The following is a 24431-nucleotide window of genomic DNA, read 5'->3' on the forward strand; positions in this document are numbered from 1 at the left end:
AAAAAGATTATGCCTCTGGAGCTGGAAGGAACAATTTCTTCAATCTGCAGTTGAGGAGCCTGAATTAGAGGAAAGGTTAAGTGATCTGCCAACTTGTGATTTGAAGCCAGGTCCTTGGATTTCAAAGCTAGTACTCATTCCATAATACCCTACTGCCTCTAACATGGTATTTTTCCCCTTTTTTCTCACAAGCTCACAAGGAATGAAAGAAAATATAGCATACTTCCCAATTATCCTCTTTTGGTCCTATCTGCAACAAAATCTAAAATTCCCAAATAATTTCCTTCTGCCACCAAGAAGCTTCTCATTGTATCAGTTGGTTTGTGCTTAGGGAACAAGAGCTAACATTAACATTAGTCTAAGAAAAAATTAATTAGGATAATAAAAGCTGCCAAAATATTATACAATGCATTTCAATGCCAACTATAAGTCATGTTTGGCAAATCTAGGTTTTTTTCTTATCATCCATGCCAGTCAGCTACCTAACACTGTTGATTAGTGCAAATAATCAGTCACTGACTATAATTAACTTCATCTGCAATGTTTCCAGGAGATTTTTTCCCCTTTCCCTTCCTTTTTCTGGACTTTTTTCACTGATCAAGGCAATTCTGTAAATGATTAAAACAGTAACTATATTTCCCTATATATTATGTCAGTAATTCATGAAGCTGACTTCATTCTGTGCTCTTTGGAGGATCTCCACCATCACCAATGGTACCACTTCCCCTTTAGCTCCCATGACATCTTAGGAGCATTTGTGCTGGCAACTATGGAATGGAACATATGTCATGTATTTTATTGTGGGTATATTAAATATACATGATGGTGTGATCATTTGTCTTCTCTTATGTGAAAGCATGAAATAGCTCAGTGTTAGATAAAACAAGAATGAGTTATAACTCTTCTCACCCTGAAGATAAATGATTCTGTTCAGAGTACCTAGTATGTATTATATATTTAGGATATACTGTTAAGTTAATAATTAAAAGAATAATAATACCTTATATAGAAAAGATAACCTCTTATAAGTGATTTCAGTATTACTTAGTTAAAAAGTAATGATAACCTATTATAACAGCATAAAATACATAACATATTCAGAAACCAATGCGCCCATCAAAGAAAGATTGAAAATTTTCAATCTGCCACTCTAAACTTATTCAACAGGAAATACTACTGGAACTAGGATATTAACATTTTTTCCTACTACAATCCAACATCATGATCCAAAACTTAGATCATTATAGAACTAACACTCAATAATCTTCAGCATCTACAATGCTTTTCAAAGATCCAGTGGCTCCCAACCCACAACCAGAATATTTGTTTTCTTTGAAAAGATATAGCTCAGTCTCTGCTATGCAAAGATAAAATATTTTTTAATCTAGAATTCTTCTTCCTAGAACCTCTAAGAGAGAATAACATCCTTTGAATCTTTCTTTGTATTTCATTGAAGACAGAAAAGATTAATTCCCACTTTAACCCATTTAGTGTAGAGCTAAATGAAAGACAAGGGATGACTAATGAGCATCAGTCACAGATTGAGACTTGAGTGATGGAATCTGGTTCAGCCTTCTTAGATCCCGCATTACCTTCACGTTTGTGGGCTTAGGAATTATTTACACTCAGGAAAGTTTGGCCTGGGCCTTGTGGCACTTTCAAATGTGTAATCCTAAAAAAATGTAGCTTCTTTACTCTGAAAGAATGACCTTTCATTCTTTCAAACACAGGAAACAAAATAAATGGGAGGAAAAAATCAAGCAAAGCTGCCCTTCTGTTTTCTTGAGAGTAATACAATGTCCATATACATCTAGCACTTGTATTCCTTTTCTCTCATATTACAGCCATAAGTCTCCTCTTTCAGGTCACGTCTTCCACATAAAAGTGCTAAACTAATGCCGCTTAATGACAAATTAATGTCCATGAATAAAAAATACACCTCTAATAGCATAGAGTAATTTGCCATTACAATATCATCATTGGACATGCCCCTGGTTTAATACGATGTATTTAATTCATAACCTAATGAGTGATATATAAAAAGAGGGAGATGAACCCTGCAATTACATTTATGTGAGTCTGTCACCTTATTTGTAAAACCTTAGAGTCATTTACATTCAAATTAGAACAAATGAGTGATTTCACAAAGTGCAGTGACAAATGACCACTGCAGTCCAAGACAGGACTGTATTTCCTGTGAAAACATTAACAGTTTCCTATTATTTGTTAAAAATTACAATACATATTGCCCAGCGTTGTGTGAATAATGACTTTTTTACTGATTAGGTCAGAAGACTAGTATGTAGAAAAATAAATAATTTTTCTTTGCATTTTTCCTGATTTTTGCTTGAATTCCTCTACTGACTTCTGATGGACTCACACTGCCACCTGCTGTCCATGAGCAGCTACTGACAATTCCTTCCTCAAAGAAAGTTCACTTCTCCACTTAAAGGGTCATCTTGACCTCTTCCCTATCAGAACACCCAGTCTGAATGCCAAAACACGACATTAGATAGTCTAAGCAAAACTCAATACAAAATACTGAACTACACTTTCACTGTGTGTGTGTAAGGGTGGATGAAGGGGAAGGGATGCTATATGTGTGAGCTAATGTGTGTCTGTAAAATAACACAGCTTCATAGCTCCCAGATTTGTCAGAAGCTAAAAAAGGAGGCCCATGCCACAACATGTGTTGTCTAATCAACTTGGACATCCATGAGGCACACAGATCTCAAATTCTATGCTTAGAAAACAGAACATCTGCCTTCAATTCCACATGAAACGAGGCCAGTCCTCAGTAAAACTATCAAGCACAGGGTGGTAAAGTTTCTCCCTGGACACTATACTTCCATTTTAGTACCATAGGTGCTGGTTGACCTCCAAATGCTTAGAGCAGTGGCATCAAACTCAAATAGAAATGGAGGCCACTAATAAGTGTTTCAGGATCCCTGTGGGTCTCATATTGACTTAAGTTTTAAAATGTAAACTTATCTGAGTTTTATTGTATTTTATTTGCTTTGCTAACTATTTCCCAATTATTTTTTAATCTGATTTGGACTGCACTCAAGACTACTGTGGGCTATATATGGTGTTTGATGCCTCTGGCCTAGAATATTCCACCACACGGTAGGCCTGGACTTTCCTTCCCTCATAATACCATGCTCTAATACTTTCCTATTGCTTTTCTCCATCAAAAATTTCCTCTTCCATGCCCCTGTCTTTCAGAAGTCTGCTAGGCAGGTGACTAATCAATCAAAAAAAAAACTAACTTACAGCAAAGAATTACACCTATTCTCTGATCCCTTCAGTTTTTAGTGAATACATTATTCCCTATGATTCGACGCCAATTCATTATGAAGTAGGGTTGGCCCTATGCCTAGGTAAAGTAGGTTACTATGTACAGAGTATGAAGGGCACTAAAAGGCCCTGTCTGTACCAACAACATCCTCCCCTGCTAACTGACTGGAAATTCCCTCTTGGTGTATTAATCCTTTGTGACAAGTAGCAAAGCCAGAGGAGAAATTGCCAGGTAAGTGATCATTGTCAAGCAGCACACGACCTATGTTACCTGGGAAGAGGTGAGAGACCTGGAGGTGTCTTCCAGCCTTCTCCTATTAGCACAGATTAGTTCAAGAGACAAAGATTCCAGCCCTGAAGATATAGGAGATGGCTATTCCTAGAAGTAAAGTGCCCTTAAGCGGGGACTCAAGGAAGCGGAGGAAGCATAAGGGACTTGGGACTGGAAGGGTAAGTCACAGATAACATGGTACCCTATAAAAGCACAGAGGTGTTAAAAGAGAATTACAGTGAAGAAACAGGAACAAAATATAAAGAGGAGGAAAGAATGTGAGCGTAGAATTTCTCCATTTTGGAATCGTATTTTAAGCTGCCTGTTGTACTTTCATAATACACTAATGTTTAGAAATAATACCAATTTATCTTGGGAATGCAACTAGGAGAGGGCTGCCCCCATTTCAACTTCACTTCTCCTTCAGACACTAAACTATGCAAAATATTCATTATCTTGATGCTAAATAGAAATGCAACGCAACACACACACACACACACACACGCCCAGTCTTTTTCTTAGACTTCCTGAAATTTTAAGAAACTCCATCAGTGGAGGTTATTAACTGATATATCACTGAGCTACGGGTCATGCTACCCCAAATGGGCAATAACTACCAGGCTAATACTTTTGTCTGGGCATAGGAGAAAAGTGTAGAGGGAAAGCCAAAGTGCCCTAACATCCCAGAAGCTTATTTTAGTAAGTGGCTTGGCATCATGGGAGTTTGTTCAGCTGGCTTCATGGAAGGACTCCAACTTTTGCTAAAACTCCATAAATCTGTCTAGTTGACCATGAGGTAAGGGACACAATCCATTTGTAAAATATAACAAGTTGTATGGCCAATAGTTGCTTGTGAGTGGTGTAATGGAGAGAGCACTGGAATCATAATCAAAATTGATCTAGGTTTGAGACTTGGCCCTAATATTCACTAATTCCAACAATTTACTGTGACTGAGTGAGTCTTTGAATCTCAGTCTTGTCATTATAAATTTTTTAAGTACTTTGTACATATAAACTATGATCATTGCTAATGGTGGTCTATACATGTAATTAGAGATTATTCACAGTCCAATTCATTTCAGTTCCATTGATACACACAACACAGTAACTTTGCCAATAATATCTTTTAATATGTTAAATAAACAAATAACATGGTGCTAAGAGAAGGATTTAACTGCTGGCCAAGAAAATGGCTTTCTTTTATTAAGGTCTTCATTATGCATGCCTCTCCTTTGCTCTAAGACAGGGGGACCATCACATCTCATCTCATTCCTTTCTATAGGGGAATGCGAATGATGACCGTGCTCTTCCCCTTCAAACCTCACACAGTATGTTGTTTAGCAATTCTCTAATATAATTATCAAATAATACCATGTGTCAAAGTGATTTATGTTGGCTTCTTTTCCACCCACTAGACTGTAAGCTCCATGAAGGCAGAGATCACATCTTATATAAACTTAATGATCCATCTACACTGATCTACTAGCTGCTTCCATTTCCCAACTCCGTTCCCTTGCCTGGAATGTTCTCCCTCCTCACCTCTACCTCCTGGCTTCCCTGAAGACTCAGCTCAAATCTCACTTTCTATAGAAGGCCTTTTCTCATCTCCCCTGCCCCTACTCCTCCCTGTTAGTGCCTCCTCTCTGATATTACCTTTCACGTGCATTTATCCGGTACAGGAATAGTGGTGATTAGCATTGTAGCATGTTGCTAAAATGTGAGGACCTTCAAACAATCAGCTAATAAACATTTATTAAGCCCCTAAAATGTGCCAGGCACCGTGCCAAATGCTGAAGATACAAATAAAAACAAAGTCTCTGCCGTCCAAAAACTTACAATCTAATAGGGAAAGGCAACATACAAACAAATGCCGAAAAAGGGGGCCTGGCTGGGTGTGGGCATGACAGAGCAGTCCAAAGAAGTCCAGAAGCAGGGTAGCTGGTCAGAAATAGGGAGAAAAACTGTTAAGCCTCCTCTTTAAATAGAGGCCCTGGAGACCATGGCCCTGCCCTCCAGTCAAAGGGTCCAATAAGAGGGGCAGAAAAGATTTTGTACCAGGAAGTACCAGGAAGATTCAATCTTGCTGCAATATGAGATTTCCCAATAATGAGTTTTCTGGGGAAGGAATGAAGAAATGGAGAGAAACACTCCCTATTCCTCTGCACTTAGCTTAACTATGCTTCTTGTATGCTATCTCCCCATTAGACTTTGAGCTCCTTATGGGTGGGGTCTATTTTTTGCCCTTCACAGGCAAAAGTATTTACTTAGTACATTGCCTAGCACACAGTGATTACTTAATAAATACTCATTGATTTGCTAACTATAATAGAAATGAAGACATGGGTAGTGGTCTATCAGGTATATTATATACAGATATGGAACATGTGGAGATTAAAGAAAATAAAAACAAAACCAGATCAGAACTCTGGTACATGCAGTGAACAATTTCAACCTCAGACACTGTCTCAGTCTCCATTTCTTCATCTATGAAATAAGGAGCCAATTAGAAAGTAAACATAAAGTACTCTGAAACTGTAAAGCACTCTATATTTCTATTCTTATTCTTATCCTATCCTGCTGGGAAAGAGACTGAGATACACAAAATATGGTAGTGCAGACTGCAAAAGATGGCCAATTGTTTTTAGACCATATCATATTAACGTATTCCAACTAAAAGGGTGCTAATAAACATGAGGAACATTGGGCAAAAAATAGCAGTGTGCAGTCGCAGTAGCATAATTTTCTTTAAGTACGCTTCTTTCTTACATGGGAGGGAATCACGGAGGAGGAAGGGTCACTGAGAAATTTAATACTGATGTACAAAAAGAATCAATAAACCATTTATTTCATTAAAACAAAATCTGTTACCTGTATTGACTAGAATCATTTCCTAAATTCTTATTTGAACCTTTTGCCAAATTGGGTTAGATCTTCAGATTATAATTTTGTGAAGGTGCTACTTCAAAACAAAACATAAGCTATGAAGATTTTCATCTCATAAATAAATTATTTTAATGTTTTTAGCCCCTAAATGCCCATAAAGATTTTGGCACACTGCCCCTTGTGAGTATTAAAACAAACATGTCAAACCAAATGTCATATAAATGATGTCAAAACATTATCTTTGTATCTGAAGGGCAGCACATGTTAGTAGCACCACACCTTCCAGTCCAGGGCTAATCTGTTTCTTTGTTGTTAAAGTGCTTATTTCCATATAGGTGTCTCTTACTATAGTTATAAAGGAATTCAGACACCATCATTTTCAAGATTAGGCTAGACAAAGAATCCAACCTTGAAAAAGAGACTCAGCAAGTCAGGACGTAGTGAAAACCTCTATTATCAAACCCCACAACTTCTAAATAATTGTAGCTGGAATATGCTGAATGTGAAAAGCATATGCAGATGCATGAATTCTAAAAAGCACACTAGGGGAAATATTGCGAGCTATTAATTTCATACATCTTGCTCAACTTCTAACATCAACTGACACATCTTGTATTTTTTTTAGAAGGTCAAATACAAACAGGGAGGTCCTTTGTGAAATACAGAAAGCAAAAAGGCAAAGTTATACTTAATTGGAGCTGAAGCTAGTACATTTCAGATACTTGATAAAGTTTGAAAGTTAGGTATCATAATAAACTATATGGAAAACAACCTCTAGTTCCTCATTAAATTATAGGTGACAGAAGATATATCCTTACCAATTTGTAACTGAAAAATAAATCCCCTAATCTGGTACTGAAGACCTTTTGAGGCTTCCAGTGTTATCCCTTTTGCTAGCTACAGCATCAGTACCCAATGCCTCTCCGGAATCTAACTGTTGCTGCCATGGAGCAAGAATGAAATATATCTCTGAGGTAGTAAAGATCTTCCAACCTTTGGTGTCCTACTCCTAACGAACTGAAGTATACTGGAAAGAACACTGACATCAATAGAGACCTGCATTCTACTCCTACCTCTCTGGGTGACTTGCCAATTATTTCTATGAACCTCAGTTTCCTCATCTGAAAATACGTATAATACCTACAGATCTTACTTCACAGAGTCATTAGATCGATTGAGGAAATATACACAAAGAACTTTGCAAACCTCAACACGCTATGTGATCCTCTATGAGGATGAAGATGACGTAGTACTCTCCAGAAATAAAAAAGAGAGCATGTCACTTCAATGGTATGAGTTCCCATCTCTTTGACTTCAGTAGCAATTAAGAAATATAGAGAGGAATCCCCTGGGCCACAGGGTAGGCAGACAGGGGAGCTACAGGTAGTTACCTCAAGGAAAGTATCCTTAGGCTACCACTATATCCCCCTCAACTCTGCTTCCTGGTTTCTCCAGCTTCCTTCAAGTCTCAGCTAAAAATGTACCTTCTTCAAGAAGCCTCTCCCAATACCCCTTAATACTAGAGCCTTCTCTCTGGGATTGGCTTCAAATCACCCTGTATATATCTTGCTTGTATGTGGTTATTTATATGTTGTCTCCCTATTACACCATGAATTCCTTACAAGCAGGGACTATTTTTCGCCTTCCAAACAAAGGCAGAAGTGCTTATTTAGCACAGTGCCTAACGCATAGTGAGTATTTAATAAATGCTAGTTGACTTAACCTAACTATAACAGAAATGCAGACATAAGTAGTGGTGTCTCAGGTATATTGTATGTAGCTCTGGAAAATGTGAAGATTACAGAACAAAACAAAATTATATCAGAACTCTGATACATATAGTGACCAGTTTTAACTTCAGAGAATTGGTGGTGAAGCATTTCTCTCTCCTCTAGACAGAGAAGGGCTGACCACAGTCAGGAACTGAAGTGTAATTTGTGAGGCATGGCTAACGTGTGTGTGTGGTGTGTGTGTGTGTGTGTGTGTGTGTGTGTGTATGTGTTTATTTTCCTTAACAATATGTATTTTTAACATGGGAGGCTCCTATGAAGAAAGAAAAATCACTGAGAAATGACACCGATATAAAAAAAAGAATCAATAAGATCTATTTCATTAAAATATTCACTTACCTGAGTGACTGCAATCATTTCTTAGTGGAATATTTTTACCAAATTGAATTAGATCTATATCCATTATAACTTTGGGAAGGCACTCTTCCAAACATAAGCTGGAAGCTTCTTATCTCATAAAATATACTATCTGAATGTGTTTACCACCACCCCCCCAAGCCCATAGGGATATAATATGTTAAAATAAGATGCATCTGAGCAATGAAATATTAATACATGATAAGCAGCTTAATAATACATATTAATACATGATAAACATTAACAGCTACATGATTCTCCCCAAATCAAGAGGCATACTGACCCCACCCAGAGGTATCTTACTCCAAAGATAAACAAGGCACAGCTACAGAGCATGGAGAAGATGAAGATCCCTAGTTCTGGAGAAGATATAATGGCCTTACAAGCTGTTATGCTATAGTCAAAGTACCCCTTTCCCACATCAAGAGTTCTGCCACAGTTTTCTTTTGTTATTGTCTAGTACAGCAAAGATACTAGAATGGTTTGCCATTTCCTTCCCCTGCTCATTTTAAAGATGAAGAAACTGAGGCAAACAGAGTTAAGTGACTTATCCACGGTCACACAGCTACTAAGTGTCTGAAGCTGGATTTGAAATCAGGTCCTCTTAACTCCAGGGCTGGCACTCTATCCACTGTGTCACCTAGCTGCCCCTCTGCTAAAATTAGAAAATACCAATGAACAAAACAAAGGAAGAACACAGTGGAAAAAGAAAAGCTTGCAAACAACACTGCAGAAACTCACATGAGGCGATGTGAGTTTCAAATGCTCAGAATGCCTCTTGCTTCCTGAATGACTACGACCATCCATGGAAATCCTAACTGTATTTGTTGTTGCTTTGCATCAGAAAACAAACCATGAGTGTAAAATGTCAAGATTCTATATTGACCTACAGCAAGTCACTTGATGTCTCAAATTTTTTATTGGGGAAAAAAAAAAAGCCCAAGCTATGAGCCCCCTGACTTCATCTGGAATTCTACAGAACTTACTTATCATGTTTCTTAATAATCAAAACACTGTTACCAGAATGTTGTCAACACATATCATTGTCTTTTAACTGCCTAGGGCTTCAAAGTTAGTCAGATAATACATAAAGCTCAGGCTGTAATGCACGCGTGATGCTAAAATGCCAAATACAAGTCAATTCAATTCTTTCATTAAAACACACCCCTTATAAGCGTTTGATCCTGGACAGAGTGCCAGGCTTGGAGTCAGGAAGACCTGAGTTCCAACCTGGCGTCAGACATATAATATCTATGTGAGCCTGGGCAAGTTACTTAACCTCTGCCTCAGTTCCCTCCTCTGTAAAATGGGGACAATAATAGCACCTACCTGCCAGGGTTGTTGTGAGGATCAATAAGATAATTGCAAAGTGCCTAGTACAGTGCCTGATACACGGTAAGTGCTATATACATGTTAGCTATTAGATACTGTTAACTATTATTAACCTCTTTGGGTCACAGTTTCCTAGTCTATAAAAGAAGGGGCTGGACTATAAGGCCTCTAAGATCCCTTCCAGCCCCAAGTCTATGATATTATGATACCTGAACTACCTACCTCATAGTTAAGGAAAGTGCTTTATAAATTTAGAGAACTATATACTAGAAATAATACTAGCTTTAGTCTCAAAGGACCTGAGTCCAAATCCCTACCCTGCGACTAGATACCTGTGTGATCTCGGGCAAGTTACTTAACCTCAGCTTCCTCTAATATAGTGGAACTTGACTTGATGACCTCCTAGATCCCTTCCAGCTGTAAATCTAGGATTCTAAGATATTGTCTGGGAGGCCCAGAGAGTTTAGTGAGACAGGGTTCCACTGTTTCAAAATCTCTGCCACAGAAAAAGGTTACAGAACTCTAGCCACTTATCCTTCACAGAGTTAACTGTGCAGAGGAATCCCTACAACAATGGGCCACTGGCCTCCCGAGTGAAATGTGATGTTATGATGCCTAAAAAAGAGCCAGGATGGCAAGGCTGCCACTCAAGACACAGGAGAAAAGAATATGAAAGGTGTATTGGTAAGGAAAGAATAAATACCTGGATGAGATAGTGGGAACACAAATTGAGGAGTTCCAGTAGCTGAAGATGACTTCCAGCTGCTAATACATCCTGGATCACTCCTGGCTCCAACAGAATCTGTTTTTTTGAAAAGAAAAAAAAATTAATCCTGCTAGAAAATAAATGATATATTGCATAATCTACACATAAAGAGGAAACAATGGTTTCTGTTTACATTTACATTAATAAATTGAGTTTTGACAGAACTGCCTCTCTACTACAATTAGTCCTAATCTCATTTGTACAAAGTGAAAATCTAAACTCATCACTAATCATTACTTTTTAATCAGATGTAAAAGTTATTTATGAACAACATAAACATTTATATGATTTATCACTATAGCACTCCTCCAAGTAGTATAGAGATGACCATGAGTTCTAGAAGAATATATCAGTGCTTCACAAGCTCTGATAGATTCTAGCATTTGAGCATGGACACAGTAACAGACTGAGTCTGCTGCCAATGGACCAGCCTAGCCAATAGTGGAAAAGCTTTTCATCAGGAGGATAGCTACTAGATGATCAAGTACTTGGCCAAAAAAAAAAAAAAAGAAAAAACACAAGACAGTCCTTTGCCTTGTGTTGCCCCTTCCATGCTGCAATGATAATGGGACAATGTTGGGAAAAGATACTCAAATGAAAAATTTTAGATCTATAAATACTAACCGCTAATACTCTAAATGTGGCATCCTAATCCAATAACCAACAAGGTGATATGACGCAGTGGAAGGAGCACTGAACTTGGAGCACTGAATTTGTCAAGAGTTCAGATCCTAAGTTTCCTACTTACTGTGTGGCACTTATTGTCTTTGGGCAAGTCACTAAATTAGGCTTCAGTTTTCTTACCTGTAAAATGCGAGGGTTGGTCTAGAGGCCCTATAAAATCCATTCCAGCTCTAAATCTATAATCCTAAAACGACATTCTCTGATTACTGATATCAAATCAGACATAAAATGCTTAGGGAGATCAGTGTTTTCCAAAGGTATTTGCCCCTATCATGGTGGATTTCCAGGGAAGAGTCCAAATCTAAGTGGGATTCCTCATAGAGAGTGAATTCCTCCGGGTATTCCTGTTTGTGGATGACATTATGTTTATTTTATCAAATACAGGAATGTCTCAGAATCTCTTAAATGATATCCATAATCATTCAAAAGAGTTTTAGTCATAATTCATACAGGAAAAAAACAAGTAGCTGAAGAATGCCTACTATCCAGACAACAATATTAAGTTTTATGGGCAGCACTTTGTGCTGGTCTCTCAGCATATTTATCTTGGAAAGATGCTGTACTAGACCAACAATTAAACAAGAGAAAGGAAGGAGGCAAGATTGCATTTGGGAAACTGCACAGCTCTTTCAACAACTCCAACGTCGTCTCTGAAATAAAAACCTATTCTAACATCATCACTGCCTTCTGGTAATCCAAGATGGCTGCAAATTATGGAAGAGCACTATATCTATAGAATAAAAATTAAGAGTCACCAAAGGAAAATATAGGTTGGGTGAAAAAAATGCCATATTAGGGTGAAGGGCCTACAAGAAGTGACATTAAAATATATCATTGAAGAGAGAGGTATGACTAGGAAAGGAGGATGATGCATCGTGTTGTGAAAACAAAGGATAACAGACTCAGAGCCTATATGCTACAATGGTACCCATATATTGAAGAGATATAGAAGTCTTCCAGCATGCCGGCCAGAACTCTCAGGGAGGACTTGCAGGAAGACATGGACAAGATTCACAGAGGTGCAGGGGATGGTTTGTGATCTGTACCACTGGAGGGAGTGCCTGCATCAGTATGATGACAGATCCATTCAAGAACTGAAGGACATCAATATCATCATCTGAGTTCTCATTTTCATAATGTATATAACATTCCCTCTGGGGTTTGGTTTTATGCCAAAAGAAACAAACTTTTATTTTTTAAAAACACATTTGGGAGTTTTTATGGAAACAAATTTTAGAGATAATATTATTGCTTTGCCCTGAAGAAGAGATGAAAAAAAATGCCATTTTTGCTTTTCTTTGCAGAGGTGGAAGATGAAGGTTAAGGAACACCCCATTAGATTCAGCTGATAGATTGGTTAGGTTTGCAAAAGTGCTTTCTTCTTTTTTAGTCTTTGTGATAGGGGATGTGTCTCTGGGTAGCAGATAAAGAAAGGACTATTTGTTACAAAAGTTGATGAAAAAATCAGTAAATTTTAAAAAAGAAATGTTATTAAATAAGCATTTTTAAAAGGAAGGGGCCTGATTTTTTTTGTGTAATACTGGATAGAAGAGGGACTTTACTCCTTTCTATATTGCTATAAATATAAAAGTCTTCTGGTAAAATCCTAAATATATTTCCCTTTTTTTTTAGGTGCATCTTATAGACTTTGAAATTGAATTCTCAGCCCCATCTTACCCACTTTTACATACGAAATCAATGACTTAAAATCACTATGTCCACCAAGTCAGAACAGCATGGAAAAAACAGGGTCCCCACAGAATCCTGCCTACATAAATTCTTCATTGTCTAAGGATGTAGTTTTACAAAGCAGGAAGAAAGTTAGACTCTTAGTTAATTTCAGTATTTGGCAAAAAGACAAGGCAACAAATATTATTAAGTACTAAGTGCCAGTCACTGTGCTTTTTTTAAAATTTATTTATTTTATTTTGAATTTATGAAATAAGACAAGTATTTCTATAACAGTAGAATTAAAAAAAGATTACACACTAAACTGCCATTATATATAACTTGCTATTCCTTTTAAATATATAAAAGTTATCACATAGCTTTCTTTTTTTTTCTTTGTCCAACCTGCCCTAGAAATGGCTATTAGACGCAAATATGTACATATAGGATATGTACCTATATGTACATACGTAAAATCATTCTATACGTCTATTTATCAGTTCTTTCTCTGGATACAAATAGCATCTTCCTCCATAGATCCTTTATTGTTAATTTGAGTATTTGTAATAGTCAAAATGACTTAGTCACTGTGCTTAAAGAAATAAACTCAATGGTATAACCATCTTCCTTCATGTGTTCCTTGTTATTAATTTGGGGTATTTATAATAGTCAAAACTACTTAGACACTGTGCTTGAAGGAATAAACTAAAAGTCTTATTATATAAGCAGAATTACTGGCTTAAAAAAAGTTTAAAAAAACTTTATTGCATATTTAAAAGGAATAGTAAATTGTACATAATAGATCAGCAGTTTAGCAGTTTTCATGTGCAATCATCTTTTTTATCATATGATATTATGGAAACACTTGTTTTATCCATAATTTTAAAATAAAATAAATAAAAATAGGAAAAAATGGGAAAATATACAAAGCATATACTGTTAACTCTATTGACACTGATCATAAGATCAGAGCATCACAGAGTTAGGACTGGAAGGCGACCCCTGAGGCTATATACTTTAACTCCCTCATTTTGCAGATGAGAAAAATTGAGGCCTCTGAAAGTTAAGTGATTTGTCCAAGGTCACACTGATAGAGCAGAGGTGGGATTTGAAGATAGTTTCTCTAATTCCAAAGCCAGCGTTCTTTGTATTCTGTCTCTTTTCTATCCAGTCATAAGTAAGAGCCCGGATTTTGCTAATACCTTAAGAAGGGAGGGTTTTGACTGATGCAGAAATGCAATGTAGTTTCCTAATCACAGGAGGTAGGAGGCTCTACATTCTTGCAGAGGAAGAATGGCCTAAGGCACAGGATAGGGAATAGATGGATTAGAAAGGTGAGTCTTACTCTTCAAATCCTGTCAGTTTTTTCATTTCACAAAAGTGGTAGTCATGATAATCTCCAAGGCTTGGTAATGCCAAACACAAAGACCAACATCACAGAAAGACAAAATGAGTATTACACAGTCTGTGTAATATGTCTAGCAGCCTCACTTTGAGGGTACATTCAATCTCTTCAGAAATAGCATATGAGGTTTTTTTTCCCCTTAAGATCTTTATTTATAAATCAGTTTCTTCAAAGGATATTTTAGTTAAGGACCATCTCGGTCATTTTCAATAAAAGTAGTGCTAAGTCTCTTTTAAAGATGAACCGGGGCCAAAGGATACAGCATCAGACTTGGTGTTAAGGAGACTTAAGTTAAAATCCTGCCCCTGACACTGTATGACACTGAACAACATATCTAACCCCTTTCAACTCAGTTTCTTTATCTGTAAAACAGGTTTAATAATAAGAGTACCTATACCACAGGGTTGTTGTGAAGATCAAATGAGATAACACGTCAAATGTTTTGTATAACTATTCTATTCCATTTTTTTTTAATTGTTGGATAGACAAATCTCTCTCCCTTGAGTAATATGAACATAGATAGGATGCCAATCACTCATCAGCACCAGTGTCATGTGCACTAAAGGGAAATCTCATTATTCTTAAATATTTTCCTGAGGATTTACACTGAGTGAGAATACAAACAGAAGGTCAAGTTTAGATAAGATTAACAAGAGGATGCTCTCCAATGGCTGCCTCATGGAATGGACAAAAAGGTAGGAGTGGGGGAATCCTATGTAGAAGAAAAGAATTCAAAATACAGGATTTAGTAAATGTATTTGGAGCAAGTGAAGGCAAAATGCAAGACAGCCTTTCAAAGGTAACCCACTAGTGAATGTGTAAACTGTGAAAAATCACCCACTTTGGATGGGATCCAATTTTCATTTCCTCATTTTTTGCAGCACAGGAGTATTCCCTCATATTCATGTACCATAATTTATTCAGCCTTTCTTTAATGGATGAGCATCCCTTTAGTTTCCAGGTTTGGGGCTGTTTGGGTTTTTGTTTGTTTGGTTTTTTTTTTTTGGCTGCCACAAAAAAGAGCTGCTATAAGTATTTTTGTACACATAAGGACCTTTTCCTTTTTTTTTTTTTGGTCTTTTCTGGGTGTGGAATCATCTAGAGATGTGTCAAGGACATGCACTATTTAATAACTTTTTATGTATAATTCCAAAATGCTTTCAAGAATGGCTGTTCTAATTTACAGGTCTACCAAAAGTGCATCAATACGATTTTTCTCGTAGCTCCTCCAACATTTGTCATTTTACTTTTTCTTGACAATTTTGCTAATCTGATAAATGATATATCGCAGAATTGCTTTAATTTGCATTCCACTAATTAATAGTGACATGGATCATTTCTTCATTTAAGAACTGCTTTTTCATATTTTTAGATCATTTACCAAATGAGAACTTATACATTTTAATCTATTCCTTATATATCTTACAAATTACATTGCTGCAATGATTTTTCCCAGTTTTTTATCTTTTAATCTTAGCTTTACTGGATTTGTTTGTACAAAGACTTTTAAATTTTATACAATCAAAATTATTTATTTTAACTTATGTAATCTTCTCTATTCCTTGCTTGGTCATGAATTTTTCTTCTAACCATAGATCTGAGAGGTAGGGGTAAGTTCCAATTAATGGAAATAATGAATCCCATGAAGTGGTAGCATTATTTGAATTCACAATATTCCAAGTTATAATTACATGTAAAATATGGCAATTGGTTCCAGCACGATGGAAATATGCAAGCAAAAATATTTTAAAATAAAATGTTACCCACTTAACTAAAGTGATATAACAGCCAAGGAAAAAAAAAAAAGGCTTTTCCCCTAATTCAAGTTAATTACAAAATAATAAGTCGTAGAAAACTATAGTAATTTTACAAAACTACAGAAAGTATAAAAAACAGAATGTCATACCTAAAAATAAGCCTACGCTGACGATACGACAAAAACAGTTATTGTCATTTAAAATATTTTAGCAGCATAAATTTCTAAAATCTTACCTTTCTTTGAATCTTCATACATATGTTGGTAAGTACAGAAAGCTTTATCCAGTGAATTTGAATGCTCATTTTCTTATACAATGAACCAACTATAATTGAATGACCTGGGGCATTATCTAAAATTAATAAATGTTTTAAATGGGATATTGTTGTCTTAGCAATAGTTTTCAATTACTGAGCTAAAATAACTTGAAAACCAGTCTTTGAAAACAACTTTAGTCACCCAGGCTTTCTTATTTAACTGCCAAAGAACTGGAAGAGATTGCTGATTATAGCCCCTCAGAACACAAGGATTTTGAGACCAATAAACAATGACTGGTTTTAGTTTAAAATCCCCTTCTCTATCACCTTATTTCTTCTTTGTTAGAAATGTAAGTTTTGGAAGGTATTCTTTTTGAGAATAAGTCTGTTTCATCCACAATAAAATTATATTGATCAGCATATCTACCTTCTTCTATCATTTTCCTCAAAACAGGATATTTGGAAGCCAAGTCCTATCTGCACTGGCCACCTCTCAGGTAATTTTAACATTATGCAACTGAACTCAATATTTAAAGTGATCAAACAACACATGCTTACAGTAAAAGTTTTCCCTATCCATTTCATTTCCCCTTTTTTTTTTTCACTGCCTGAAATAAACTTGAAATTTTGTCTAAATGGCTGCTCTAAGAGGAAGGAACTTTTCACAAAGATGCTTCATTTACGTCACTGTAACACTTCTATAGCTTGTAGTTGTTGCAAAATACAAAAATACTGATGCACCCCGCCCTTTTGTTTTATTTCACTTGCATAATTTACAATATTCTGTACCATAGATTAAGGCATTCTAACCTCTTATCCTATTTTTAGTTCTCACGACTACATTCATGTCATTCATTTATTCTTTTTTCCTAATGAAATAAAAAGCCTCTTCTTTTTCACAATGACAGTGCTGTCATCTTAAGTATTTGTTCCTTTTGTCCATTTTGTTAAAGGCTCGTTAAAAAAAATTAACACAATTTTTGTAATACTGTACTCAGCCACAAATCACAGCCATACACAGTGAAAGGTTAGTACAGACTGACTACTTAGCAACATCTCAAAACCTTCAACTAGCTTGCATGCACTGTATTAACTGAATTTTGGCTCATATGAAATGCAACCTGGTATCATTTTATACTTTTTACTAAGTTGACTTTTTTTTGTTGTTTGAGCTCATATTAATCACAGACTAGCTATAATTTTCCCATGTTTTTCTGATTTGTTTATGATGTGACCTTTTATATACGAGTCGCAAATCCATTTGGAGCTTATGTTGGTTTATGTTGTAAGGTGCTGTTCTAAATCTGATTTCTTCCATGCTACTGTCCAATTTTTCCCAGGAGTTTTTGTCAAATAGTAAGTTCCCGTCCCAGCGGCTGGGCTCTTGGTGCTTATCAAATACTCAGGTACCAGATTTATGTACTTCTATGTACTGTATAGCCAATCTCTTCTAAAGCTAGATCTCTATTTGTAGCATAGCTTAATATCTGGCAGTGCTGGACTTCCTTCATTACTACTTTTTCTCATTATTTTGCTGGAGAATCTTGGCATTTTTGCCTCCATATGACTTTTGTTACTTTTCCTAGTTCTATCATGCATTCTTTTGGAAGCTTGATTAGCACAATGAATAAGTACATTAATTTAGGTAGTATCATCATACTTACTATCTTATATTTACTCTATTGAATTGATCTACCCATAAGCAATCACTAATTTTTCCAATTATTTAGGTCTATATTTCTGTATATGAGCAGCTAGGCCGTCCAGGGGATAAAGCACTGGAGTCAAAAAGACTCATCCTCATGAGTTCAAATCCAAACTCAGACACTTACCAGCCATGTGACCCTGGGCAAGTCACTTAGCCCTGCTTGCCTTAGTTTCTTAACTGTCAAATGAGCTGGAGAAGCAAATGGCAAGCTATTCCAATATCTTTGCCAAGAAAACTTTTAAATGGAGTTACAAAGAATCGGACATGACAAACAACCAAATAACGTATTTCTATATATAGTGTATATTTCGTAATTATATTCACATGGTTCCTATATATATCTTGGTAAACACACTTTGAAGTACTTTATGTATGTATATTTAATATATTTAATACATTAAAATGTTATATATTTCTTATATCCTATCATAATTTTACATACTACAGATGTAATAGTTATTTTAAATGCAATTTTTATTTTCTATATCTTCCTAAGTTTTGTCGATATTATGTAGAAATGCTAATGATTTGTGTGGATTTATTTTATATCCTAAAAGTCTGCTGAATATGCTAATTCTTTCATTTCGTTTTTATTTGATTCTTTAGGATCACCATCACATCATATGCAAAAAGTGATAATTTTGCTTCTTCTTTACCTATATTTATTTTCTCAATTTCTTTCTCTTGTTTTATTGCTATACCCAACATTTCTAGTACTGTACTATGTCAAATAGAAATGGTAACAATGGGAATCCTTGTTTCACCTTGATTTTACTAGAAAGGATTATAGCTTATTCCTATTACATATAATTGTTACTACTGGTTTTAGACATATACTATTTAACATTTTAAGGAAAGGTTAATTTATTCCCATGTTTTCTAATGTTTTTTGCATCCTCTGATATATTCAATTTTTTATTTTGTTATTACCATGCTTAATTAAGTTTACGGTTTTCCTAATATTAAACCAATACCGAATTCCTAGTACGAATCCACCCTAGACACAGTATATAATCTTCAGGAGATATTGTTTTAACTTTTCTGTTAATTTTTTAACATCTTTGTTTTGGTGCTCACAGAGTTTCTGAATCACTAAGAAATACATTAAACAGTTTAGGACCAAGGAAACTATTTGAGGCTTTCCACTGGAGACTTTTCTGCAAGTCATCATGGATCCATTCATGACAACTACTGAGATATAGTCATTCAAGCTGTTCAGAATGCATCCAACTACATTCAAACAGAATGTAAGGCATTAACTTAATATCACGCCTTAAAGACTATCACAGTTTTAGATCTGTCAGTTGCCACGTATGGGACTTCTCTTGTCTCCTCAGGGCTTAGCACAGTTAGATGCTTGTTGACTGACAGTATGGCTGGTATGACCTTCATATAACAAGAATCTAAATTTTCAAAAGGGCAAACAAATGGGAAGCATTGTGGCAGAGTGGAATGAACTTTGGATTAAGAATTATAGGACCTGACTTGGACTCCAACTCTGCCTTTTATTACCGGAGTAACTTCCTGGAACTCAGTTTTGTCATCTATAAAATAAAGGGGGTAGAACTACATGTCCTCTATGGTCCTTTCTAGCTCTATATTTATGATTCTGTGAAAAGGTACAAGGATTATGGGGGGAAAAAACTTTATCCAAAAGTTCAAAAGAATTAGTAACAGCAATTGGACGAGGCTTTGATATAATCATTATGATAGGTTCATCTAACCTCAAAGTTGATTCTGTCTCCGCAAGATATTTTCATGAAAGCACTATAATTAATGAGAAAGTTCTTGTGCTTTGCATCACTTTGCAGGTGACACAAGTGATTAATTAAAGGATTATGTTTTGCTTGCCCTGAACCAATCAATAAGAGTGGTGACGTGTAATTAAATGAAAGTTACCCAAAGATATAAAAGATAGAGGTTTCCTTTCCCAGAAAATGGGGAATGATGCATGCGTGACACAGATGCACGACACGTGAATTAATAACCTGTCTGATACCCCTCCAGTTCAGGGGAGGGGAGTAGAAGATATGATAATTTTTTAATAGTCAAAGTTTTTAATATTTATTCAAGATAGTGGTGACAATGAAGCAATTTTGTGATTTTTAACAGAAGTAGGACACACACAAGACTTGTGAGATTGATGTCTGTTTTTTGAAAGAATGCCTATGATGTTTCAATCAGTATACATTCATTTTTAAAATTTTACTTTGGTGCTCTGGTAGGTATCTAACTTCAACCATATCAGTACTACCTCCATTTCTGAAACCATTAAGTGTTTACTGCATACAAAGCATTAAATTTGGTGCTGGAAATAGAAAAAATCAGAGTCTTTCCTCTCAATAAGCTTACATTTTTTTGAAGAAGACAACATACATACATATATACATGTGTGTGTGCAAATATATAATATGCATACATATATATACACACACAGACATAGATTATACATAGGACATTCAGAAACAATAGAGTCCAATAAACCTAATGTTTAATAAATTAGAAAACATAAATTACTTAGGAAAGAATTCTCTATTTGATAAAAACCGCTAGAAAAACTGAAAAGTAGTCTAAGTCTAATTTCTTCCAGACTAACATCTTACACCACATTCCACAACAAAGTGAAAATTGATACATGACCTGAATGTTAAAGATCATACCATCAAAAAATTAGAAGAAAAGCAGATTATATACCTTCCAAAGGCATGATATTTGTTCTTAAGTTAACCAGGAATTACAGAGGCAATTACAAAAGATAAAATGGTAAGTTCTTATTACATAAAGCTAAAAAGCTTCTCCATAAACAAAATTAACTTTTCTAAGTTAAGATGGGAAGGGACTGAACTGGAAGAAAACAATCTTTGTACAAAATTCATCAGTTAAGACTGTGGTATCTATTATATATAAACAAAATATATTTGCATATCTATATATCTTTAAATCTTTATAGCTACATCTGACACAAAATCTACTCCCCAACAGATAAGTGGAGAAAGAATGTGAACAGCTTTCAAAAGAATTGCAAGCTATTAGCTATTTGAAAGTGTGACAAATTACTACTAGTAACAGAAATGCAAATCAAAACAACCCTTAATTTTATCTCACAACCAGAAAATTTACAAACATGACAAAAGATGAGAATTGTCAATGTTGAAGGTATTGTGGGAACAGAGGCACACTAGTGAATTGTTGGTGGAGCTGTGAATCTGTACAACCACTTTGGAAAGCAATTTGGAATTATGCAAAGTGGCTATACCTTTTTATTCAGATATTACAATACTATGCTTATGCCTCAATGATCTCACTGATAAAAAAAATAAAAAGGATGTTCTGATATACACAAATTATTTATGGCAAGACTTTTCTTGTAGTGGCAAAGAAGTGGAAACAAAGTAGAATCCCATTGATTGGGAAATGGCTGAACAAGTTGTAGTACATGAATATAATAGGATGTTACTACACTGTAAGAAATGATTAATAAGATGAAGACAGAGAAACATGGAAACATTTACACAATCTGATATATAGGATGAAGCAAGCAGAGCCAAGAAAACAATATATATCATGGTTACAACAATGCAAATGAAAACACCAAACACAAAACAATCACAGAAAGGAGAAGACATCCCTAAACCACTCCACTGTAGAGCTGGAGGTACATGGGTGTGGTACTTTTTCAATGTATTGATTAGTTTTGCTTATCTTTTTCTCTGTTTTTATTGTTGGTTATATGGAATGGCTCTGTAGGAGGGGCAAGGGAAAGAAATTAAAGGAAAATACAATGTCGTTTAAGGAGGGAGGACACTAACATAGGGCAGAGGGGAGGTGGGAATGGATTCAGGAAATATTTCATGTAGAAAACAGTGCTTGAACTGAGTCTTAAAAAGAAGTAAGTCATTCTTTTAGGCAGAAGTGAGTGCATCCTGGTATGAGGGACAGTAAGTAAAAAGGCATGGAGATAGGCGATGGAGTGGCCTGTGTAAGGAATAGAAGGTCAATTTGGCTAAACCTTATGGTGTGGGAAGGGGAATGATATATAACAAAGCTAGAAAGGCAGGGTGTAACCAGATTGTAAAGGGTTTTTAAAACTAAACAGAAGAATACAAACCTATTTTGTTAGGAAGGGAAAGAGGAAAGGATGAAGGGAGGGAATTGAGCACTTTGTGGCAGGAACTATACTAACAGCTGGGTATACAAACACAAACAACAAGACAGTTTCTGTCCTCAAGGAGTTCACATTCCAATCAGGGAAGACAATACATTGTTGTTCATCCTTCGTTTTCCAAAGAAGGCCAATAACATCACTATATGTGTGTGTGTGTGTGTGTGTGTGTGTGTGTGTGTGTGTGTGTGTGTGTGTGTGTATACACATATATATGTGTATATATATATATACATATATATATATATATATATATATATATATATATACACACACAGACATAGATTATACATAGGACATTCAGAAACAATAGAGTCCAATAAACCTAGTGTTTAATAAATTAGAAAACATAAATTACTCAGGAAAGAATTCTCTATTTGATAAAAATGTCTTGACTCGCTTGTGAACTGTATTTAAGTGAGGCAGAGCTGCACAAAGTCATCAGCCTCACTCTCTCTTCCAGTGACAAGACAAGAGTCAGGATGACTGGCAATGGTCCAGACTGCAGTGGATGACCTTGGCATATTCTACGTCTGACCATGCTCTAAGAGCTTCACAGCACCTGCTTCAGCCCCCTTCATGGCCTTTGAAACAAACTGTTCTCGTCTGGCCATCCTGCCAGGAGAAGTCTTTGCATACTTAGAGTAGACATCCCTCTAACTCACCAATAGGTTTGAAACCTGTTGGCTACCTGCAACCTGGTTTATCTTAGCTAATTTACTGGAGTGTGGCCACTGCACATGCTACAGCTTCTTAGAGCCACAGGAGAGATGGGTGACAAGTGGACACCAAAGGTGGGTGAGCAGCCCTAAAAAGGGCTCAGAAAGCCCTCTCACCAGATGCTAGCACATAAAAGAAAGTTTAAAAGTAGGAGTGTTGAGGACATTGTTTTTAGAAGCCCAGAAAGTCTGGGGAAGAGTCAGGAAGCCCAAAGCATGGCAAGCCAAGGAGCCTCCACAAAATGGAATTTCTAGGAGGAATTCACCAACGGGAGAAGCCTGGAGGAGGTATATTCCAGGGTGAGAGAGTCTCAGGAGTGGTTAAAAGTTCCAGGGCAAGGAGGTTTCAGGTGCAGAGGGAAGTTCCAAGATAAGGAAGCAATAGAGACTTTGAAATCCAGAAAATCAGAAGGACCAGGAAGCAACAGGGAGCCATCTGGAGTTTAATCAGTAGGACAGCAAAAATGGTCAACCTTGAGCTGAAAGAAAATCACTTTGGCAGCTGTGTGGAGAACAGATTGCAGTGGGAATAGGCCTGAAGCAGGGCAGTCAATTAGTAGGCCACTGCAACAGTCCATTTCTTCCAAAACTTCTCATCACTGTCCATGCCTTTTCACTATTCCTCCATATCGGATCTAGCCAATACACTATAAATCATCTTTTTTGTTCCTTTAGTATGTCAGGGTAGCACTATACTATACTATACTACTATCCTCATTTTCACTATACGATAAGCCCACTGCTTTTTCTATTCATACATGATCTAGATACTATCTTTCATGTTCTTCTTATACACAATTATTATAGATAACTGAGATTATATACTCAGTGCTATAGATATTGAGTAAATTGCTATCTGTACCTTTCCTTTTGTTTGTCTGAGCCTGAGGATAAACACAGGAACCTCTCCTTGCTGGTCTCTTCAGATCCATTCACACTCTTCTATATAAATTGTCTTGATGTTTAACAGGGTTCAAGGAAGCACTAGCATACTTGTGATGGGGAAGGGTTCAAGTTTTGAAGCTTCAGTGGAGATTTCTGCCACCACAGCAAAACACTTGTACCTCTTACAAGTCTTTCATGTGGGATGCAAAGTAAACCCATAAAAGTCAACAGTTCTATTTAACAAAAACAAAATACAGAAAGGAATAACAGAAACAGAAGTTCTAATCAAAAAAACTACAGAGCGCATGAAAAGATCTGGAAGTTAATCTATCAATGCACACTCAATACCTGTATTGATATAATTACAAAATGTTATCTAAACAAATAAAGAACAACTTAGATAACTGGAGAGGTATTCAGTACTCATGGCTGGGTTATGTCAATATAATACAAATGATAATACTATCTAAATTAATTTAAAGATTTCATCC

At 36.0% G+C, this 24431-nt stretch overlaps 1 protein-coding gene across 5 annotated transcripts in view; it reads right to left on the bottom strand.

Moving 5' to 3' along the window:
- Window positions 1-24431, bottom strand: part of KLHL32 (kelch like family member 32) — a 288659-nt gene that overhangs the window by 110155 nt on the left and 154073 nt on the right. For all 5 annotated transcript variants that reach the window (XR_002326784.1, XM_078155228.1, XM_020998288.2 and 2 more), the window contains one exon: window positions 10634-10732. Coding sequence is in view for 4 of the 5 variants with exons in the window: in XM_078155228.1 (XP_078011354.1) it covers window positions 10634-10732 (99 nt within the window). In the remaining variant the exon portion in view is untranslated. The remainder of the gene's footprint in view (window positions 1-10633; window positions 10733-24431) is intronic.

The sequence above is a fragment of the Phascolarctos cinereus genome, unplaced genomic scaffold, assembly GCF_003287225.1.
Source record: "Phascolarctos cinereus isolate Bilbo 61053 unplaced genomic scaffold, phaCin_HiC Scaffold_5;HRSCAF=322, whole genome shotgun sequence".
NCBI lineage: Eukaryota > Metazoa > Chordata > Mammalia > Diprotodontia > Phascolarctidae > Phascolarctos > Phascolarctos cinereus.